The sequence below is a fragment of the Penaeus japonicus genome, unplaced genomic scaffold (genome assembly GCF_977035675.1).
Source record: "Penaeus japonicus unplaced genomic scaffold, GWHDUDI00000001_assembly GWHDUDI00000039, whole genome shotgun sequence".
NCBI lineage: Eukaryota > Metazoa > Arthropoda > Malacostraca > Decapoda > Penaeidae > Penaeus > Penaeus japonicus.
Genome location: NW_028234441.1, coordinates 2,337,079 through 2,344,631, shown reverse-complemented (window position 1 = coordinate 2,344,631; position 7,553 = coordinate 2,337,079). Strand labels below are relative to the sequence as shown.

The window sequence follows — 7,553 nt, the reverse complement described above, 5'->3', positions numbered from 1 at the left end:
ATCATTCACAGTATTCGTTCCCTTTGGTTTCTCTCTCAAAATTTGTAGAGCGACATTTCCCATTCAGGTCAGGCTTGTGCTTGTCACTGTCACGAGGATAAAATATTTACACTATTCTCACTACATTTAAAAAATGGATACAAGGGGGGGAAGAGGTGAGAAGGAGTTCCGTACTTTCTTAAAAGCTAATGACAAGGATCCTGCGCAAAAGGTACACACCTGTAGTAAAGCTACGTGGATGTAGAGGCAATCTAATCTTACAAATAACCCCAATTATTAATGTCTTCTCAGAGCTGGCATCAATCCAAGGCATTTTATCCTTCACCCTATGCTAAGCCTCCAAGGGACCAAGGACTAACTCCACATCAAGTAAAACTCTTTAATAGGAAGTGGAATGTACAGGCACTTTAGCCCAAGAAATTGGCTTGAAGGAGAATTTGTCAGGAATTGATGTTTGGGGATGCAAGATAAAAATTGTCAGAGCAAATGACTTTTTACTAGATCATCATAGTGAAAAACCGTCGTGGTTGTAGTTTCACCAATGACACAAATTTGAATTCTGATAGCTTTCAAATCTATTCATTTTCTCTTGGATTTTACTGAAAGTTGAAAGTTTTAATCATTCAATTCTAAACAAGACTCGTAATTCTAACATTTACCCATCATACCGTGATATGTAAAATTTAGAGAAACTGACAAAAACATCAAATCATCATTAGATTATTGTAAAAGACCAGTTCATATGAATCCATTACAATTAAAAGCTGTAAGTTACCATTAATCTATATTGCCCTACAAATGGTTTGTGAATAGAAGACATAGACTAAAAATCGTGACATCTCCTAATTGGTTTACTGGTACAAAATTATAGACTTTTGTGTGTGTGAATATACGCAGAAAGGTGAATATTGGCAGTGTTACAAATAGCCTAATATTTAAAAAGATTAGGCTGGAAAGTTACCATGAGGATTAGAAATAAGGTTCCACATGATCATTAGGTAAGATGATAGTTAAGGCTTAGGGGAATCTGAGGTACGAAATGATATCAGCTCACTTGGATGCTAGTGACCAGTCCTGACATCCACAGTCTTGACGGCCAGCTTAGAGAGCAACAATCGGCCTTGACAACCAGAGTTTCGACAGCATCTGGATAATTAGGGGTCTGGACAGCTAGTGTAGAGGGTTAGTTGTAACCATTCAAATTTTGAATGCCTATCATCTAGACAATAGTTAAATCTGAACAGCTAATAACTTCAGTAACCTGTCGTCTTGACAGACAGGTCTTAATATTTAGTCTAAACAGACGGACACATGCAGAACCACTGAATGCAAGACTTGACTCCCCATGGTACCAAGATTTGAACAAAGAATATCTTCCATACAGTTCTTAGCATCATGCAAATTATCATGCTTAGTAAACATCTCCAGAGAAATTAAATAATGCTGCCATTGCAACACTTTCCAAGCAAGCTGCAAACTGTAATAAATGACATGCTCTATCCTGCAGGATGCAAGATCAGTCAATGAAGTCCCTCCTAGCAACCCAAGTTACTGTACAGTGTAACAGTGACAGACGGCTCAAACCCTAATGTCATTCTCTGAGATTCTATGGCTTGCCCAAACTTACGTTACTGTGAATGTGGGCAAGTTCTACATGTTCATTACCAGATCTCTAGTACCAATACATCCTCTTTGAATAGATGCATAATTATGGAGATAAAAAAGAAAAACAAGAATGCCCACAATTATTTACAAACTTTTCAACTAAAGGTAAAAAAGCAACAGCTATTCAGATAAATCTTTCACTGCAAGAAAAACAACAACAAAAAAACAAGAAACAAGAAGAAGAAGAAGATGAAATATATATATATAAAAGAAATACTGCCTGAATATGACCCTTTAATTCATCCAGCCTACTGAATACTTTCCTCAAATCTTTAATTTCATAGACTGACAACAGCGCCCGACTACTTTTAACAAGAAGAGGACACAAGAAAAGCATGCAAGGTGACACACCACAGCAATCTTAAAAAAGTAATAAAAAGGAAGAAAAGGGCACTACCAAAAGTTGTTTTAACCCTTCCGCAATGGGCATTTTCACGGGACTGGATCACTTTCATACTGCATTTTTACTTTGGTTGAAATTGCAAGCTTTTTATTCCTTGTTATGATGCTCAATCATACCAAATGTTAATTAGTATCACTTTGCCAATATATCATATATAGACTCTTATTTCATACCATAAGAAAATATTAGAAAACACATCTTAAAATGCCATGCCCAGGCCAAACATCTCAAGATTTGGCCCGTCTCAGTAGGGTTAAAGAAAGTTAGAAAGTTCAGGAACGGATACCCTCCCTATATAGCACCCATCTAGGACAGATAATTTTTTTTCTAGTAATGGACAAAAGACTGGCAAAACCAGATAAAATCAAAGAAAAAATTGCATCATTTCATGAAATTCACATTCAAATATCCTTTTTAGGACACGAGCACATACTCTAACATTAAAACAATAAGGAGGCCTGCTGAGGGAAGTGTTTTTTTCTCTGATAACAGCAAGATACTAAGAAACAAGAGATGCAAAAAAGAGATTAGAAAGAGAGAGAGAGAGAGATAAGAAGAGGTATCAAGGAAGGAGAAGGAATGAGTGATTTATAATTCATGAGAAATGTAATAGACATTAGTCAATAAATATAAAACTGATCAAAAATTCAATGTTCAAAATAGAAAGTTTGGGGGGTTCCTATATTTTGGGTTGATCTTATCAATTTACACTTTTCTACAAGGAGTCACAGAATCCTTAGGCCTAAAATTTGATTCTTGCTAATTCTATAAAAGATGAACTTTCTGCCTGTATGACATTACACGCATTTAATTTTTTCCTTGTAAAGTTAAACAACAAATTCTTTCTCCAAACAGTCTTTGCTCTCTCTACCAACTGAAAAATCAAGATGAAAGGAAAAATATGATGATAATCCCATAAATACCAAACATATACAAAAATAAAGCTACAAACATTGGGTAGAGAATCTGTCAAATTCCATTCAATGTGGCTAACAGTCCCCAATTCCCAAGAGTTGCTTTTTAGTTGCATGGGATACTTTACAGGGCCTGATAGATGATATGCAACATTTTGGATGTTTTGGAGAGGCTAATAATATTGAAGTCTACAAATGCCTTAGTCAATAGCACATGGCAGACTAAACTGGCAAGCTGCAAGGCTTTTGTGAGGAAAGTCTATAGTCTTTATATGGTGATCTTATGAATGATAAATGCTCTTATGTTGTTTAGATAAGCATGATTATAAGTAAACATGTTATTAATTCATGGAGCATAATAATGCATATTAAACTCCTATCAGAGGTCAAGGTCAACAAATGGCTTAGTCCCATTACAAAGTCTCTCCTTTAACCCATTAGCAGCGGATGGCATGATTTGCTGCAAAGACAGAGTTGGTCATAGACGCGGATGGCACTGTGCCTGACAATGTAAACCAGCCATCCTACTGCATAAATATTTATCTAAAACTGCGACCAATGGGTTAATTGCCATTGTGAAAAAACAAAGAATAAAAAGAGGAAAAAACAATAAGAGGAGAAAAAAGAGAGACCCTTCCAGCACATGCTAGTCATTGTGTTCTTTCTAACATTAACTTCCTACCATAAATTATGCTGACAAGTTCTTACTAATACCTTTGTTATCACATTGAGCAAAGTGCAATTCCAATCACTCCTGACCAGATTCAAAACAATAATTAGGATGATTCCTTTCAAAGCTGCAATAACCAGCAATCAGTTTTTGAAACTAATAATAAAAGGACAAAGATGACAATCACATACAGTTGTAGAGTCAACTATGGTTCCTGCAAACCAACAACATTACCCAAAATCCCAAAGTGTTATAACAATACTCTAAAATTACATTAATACATTTTTTTATATTTAAAGATGAAACCATCAAAAAACAAAACAAAGGAGAATTTGCATGAGCAGCTCAACCCTCCCAAAGTGTTTGCACACTTCCCAGTGCCATGCAAGATTCAATTCTACAATAAACTTGGGCTGTGACTGCATTATGCTTTAAAGCTTGAAAAGGCAAGAATAATTTACTGTAACACCAATGAAGGTGCAACTCAACATATATCTACATCATGGCTATAACGGGTCTTTAGCCATGCATGACTTTATAAAACATAATGAAATAAAAGCATAATACTGCATATACAAATATATATATCATAATTTCTTTATCTTAAGACAAATGTTATAGTTTTCAGTGATTCTCAAACAAAAGCAGGAAAAAGAAAAGAAAAGAGGACACAAAAGGAGCTTACACAATTTCAAAATCCTGTTGCCATTCTGACAAAGAAACAGCCCAAAAGCACAAGTTAATAAGACCTGCTTGTTACCGTCATCATTCCTAACGCTTAAAGGGATCTCCAAACAAATCCTAAGTGACAAAAATTCTGTCTACCAACAAGTGGTATACTTGGACGAAAAAGTCAAGTCAAGCCAGGACTGTAATTTCTAACATGGGTTCAAAGTACAATGCCCATATATTTCAAAGAAGTCTTTTGTCCTCCTTTATAATTCTAACATTAATGGCTCACCCAATGTGAAGACAGTGTTAGTAAAGCTAACTCAGATGCTAAAAATAATAATCATGCAATAAAAAAAGCTATAAACTTCACAACACTGAAAACATTTTGTAATACACAAGAGATGATAAAAGAACAAGGAGCAGACTCACACAGTTATTAGAGAACATTCCATATAACATTATAAAAAAAGGGCTGTTACAAGAACAGGTACAAACAGTAGCCCTTCTCTATTTTGTTATTTTTTGTTTTGTTTTGTTTTTTTCCACTTCAAAATACAACTTTCAATTTCATTTACTTGATATGATGTGATATATTTCTTATGGAACAATTCAACCTAGAAACAATTTCTGAGAAAAAGCCTTACATCTTTTCCAAAAAAAAAAAGGAAATTATGTCCTAAATCTGTAATACAAAAGAACACTTCAGAAGACCTCTTGATCCCAAAATACAAACAACAACTATATATGCATACAGTTTCTATTGCAGAGAACAGAAAGGCAAGGCTCTCAACAACAGCATTTTGATTGTATAAGAAAACAACAAGAATCTCACTTCCGAATAAGCAAAACCATTTTTTTCCAAAAAGTAAGATTGCAAAATGTCTTCCATTTTTTTTTTTTTTTTTAATTCTGTTTATTCTTTCTTTTGTCAAAATCTGAAAATTCCACAACAACAGCTAGAATAATAACATGCGTCTGTGTAAGACATTAGATAATACAGATTGAATGGGAGGGCGGAAAAGAAAAATAGAAGAGAAAGAGAAAGTGAGAGGGGGGGGGGAGCGAGCGAGAGAGAGAGAGAGAGAGAGAGAGAGAGAGAGAGAGAGAGAGAGAGAGAGAGAGAGAGAGAGAGAGAGAGAGAGAGAGAGAGAGAGAGAGAGAGAGAGAGAGAGAGAGGGAGAGAGAGAGAGAGAGAGAGAGAGAGAGAGAGAGAGAGAGAGAGAGAGAGAGAGAGAGAGAGAGAGAGAGAGACATGAAGAGAAAATAAATGTGTGTGGGTTTGGTGCAACTGTGTACTTGAAGAGAACAATTAATGTGCCAGAAAGGATAGAGCAGAATTGTGACAGTGGGGGGTGTCTGTGTTTGCCTTTTCAAATCTCAAGATTTTCATTAGCAAATTTCCACAAGATTGATGCTGTAATGTTGCAAATGCTATGAAAGAGATTTATAATGCAATAATAATAATACTTACCAAAGGACAAGATGAAAAAAATCCCCTTCTATTATCCACATCCACTGCTGCACAGCAATGTCCATATTCAAAAAACAACAGAAGCATAATCAACAAGTACCTATAAATAGTCCCTCCATCTAAAGCATAAACAGAAACATGCCACATGCATGGGGGGGTGAATGGGGGATACAGCATCCTTTCTATCTAGGCACCACAAAATATTTCATACCTTCACTCCTCCTTCAGGATGTATGATCCCTAGACTTGCCACAATAGCTAACTTGTGCCAAGAATATCTCTTCACACTATGACTACATTTCTGTCAAGGGAGGATGGAGGTGGACTGGAGGGTGAGAAGGGATACGAAAAAAACACAAATAGAGTGAGAGGAGTGTCAAAAATAGGTAAAGCGGAAAGGAAGAGGAGGGGAAGGATGAGGGACCAACAACTTCCTTACAGATTCGTGATCCTGAGATGGGATTGAATGGGTGAGAGGAAAGTCTGAATCGCTATGTCTCCAGCATCTGCGATCCATTGGAATCAACGGGACGTATGAGCCCCATTGTGCTAACCAGCCCTTAACACACAAAAATAATCCTATATACTTTTCAACTAACAATTACGTAAATAATAATTCATTTATATGTGTGAGTCTGATGTAACTAAATGTGAACATGTCTATATCTTACAAGTGTTATATACAGAACATATGCATAACATTTACATTTAAAAAAGGGAGAAAAAGAAAGAAAGAACAAAAAAAAAAAGAAATCAAAGAAAAGGAAGGAAGAAAAGAAACTAATTTGTTAATCCTTACATTAAGAAAGAGAGAGAAAAAAAAGAAAAAAAAAATACAAACCAGGTGGCAGCTGTTTTAACTTTTCTCTCACATTCCTATTTCATGTCTCATGTCTTAGTTTCTCTTTTTTCAGCATTCACTTTGATTAAAGAATGAGAAATGAGGAAAGGGGTAAGGGGTTTGCCCTTTCATTATGGGGATAATCTTATCATCTTCATGATCTCACCACTTTCATTTTGTAAGAATCACTTTTATCAAACTTTTACCTCTTTAATCTCTGAATTAATGGCCTCCCTAAAAGTAAAATTGGATTGCTAGGCATTGTCCACTCTTAACTCGCACACCAGTTGATTTTAGTTCCCTTGGCCGTGGCAACACTCTTAAGGTCGGCTTGGCCCTTGGAAGTTTTTAGCTGCGACCGGGGCTCTGGCTGAAGGCCGATAGCTGCTCCAGGCTCAATCAGGGCGGACGGTCTTCCCGGTGAAGAGGAGGGGGGGGCTTTCCCTCCTTTGCTTGCACTGGCTTGGCTTGTGCTGGCTTGGCTTGCCCCAGCTTGGTTTGACAAGCTCCTTGCATTTGGTGGGGGAGGATTGGGTTGGTCAGGAGCTTCGGCTTTGCTACTGGCATCGGATGGACCCCCTGCAGGTGGCCGCGTCCAGGTCTTCTGGTCAAGCTTGCGTCAGGAGAGGGATTGCTGGTGAACCTTGGCTGACAGGAAGGTGTGCAGGATGAACACAAATGGCTTGGGGTTGGTTTTCAAGTCCAGCTCCTGCAAAGGCAAGAATGCTATCAGTCTCCCTGCCTATCAGTGGAAGAAAGTTTGCATCAAATAGACTGTCAAGCATTATAAATATCAAGACTATTGTAATATAATCAACATTCATTTTCTTATTTCTATCATAAGTACACAAATGGTGGCTCTAACTCCTCTTCTCATTGTACATTCCAAAACACTTACAACTTCCATGTCCCCATCA

General features: G+C 36.8%; 1 protein-coding gene across 5 annotated transcripts in view; it reads right to left on the bottom strand.

Annotated features, from left to right (window-relative positions):
• Positions 1 to 5,212: 5,212 nt before the first annotated feature.
• The window catches only part of Syn1 (Syntrophin-like 1), a 22,240-nt gene continuing 19,899 nt past the window's right edge, over positions 5,213 to 7,553 (bottom strand). For all 5 annotated transcript variants that reach the window (XM_043004811.2, XM_086533233.1, XM_043004812.2 and 2 more), the window contains exons 8-9: positions 7,535 to 7,553; positions 5,213 to 7,345 (exon numbers count right to left, since the gene is read on the bottom strand). The exon at positions 7,535 to 7,553 is cut by the window's right edge and continues 172 nt beyond it. In XM_043004811.2, coding sequence (XP_042860745.1) covers positions 7,256 to 7,345; positions 7,535 to 7,553 — 109 coding nt within the window. In that variant the 3' untranslated portion in view covers positions 5,213 to 7,255. The remainder of the gene's footprint in view (positions 7,346 to 7,534) is intronic.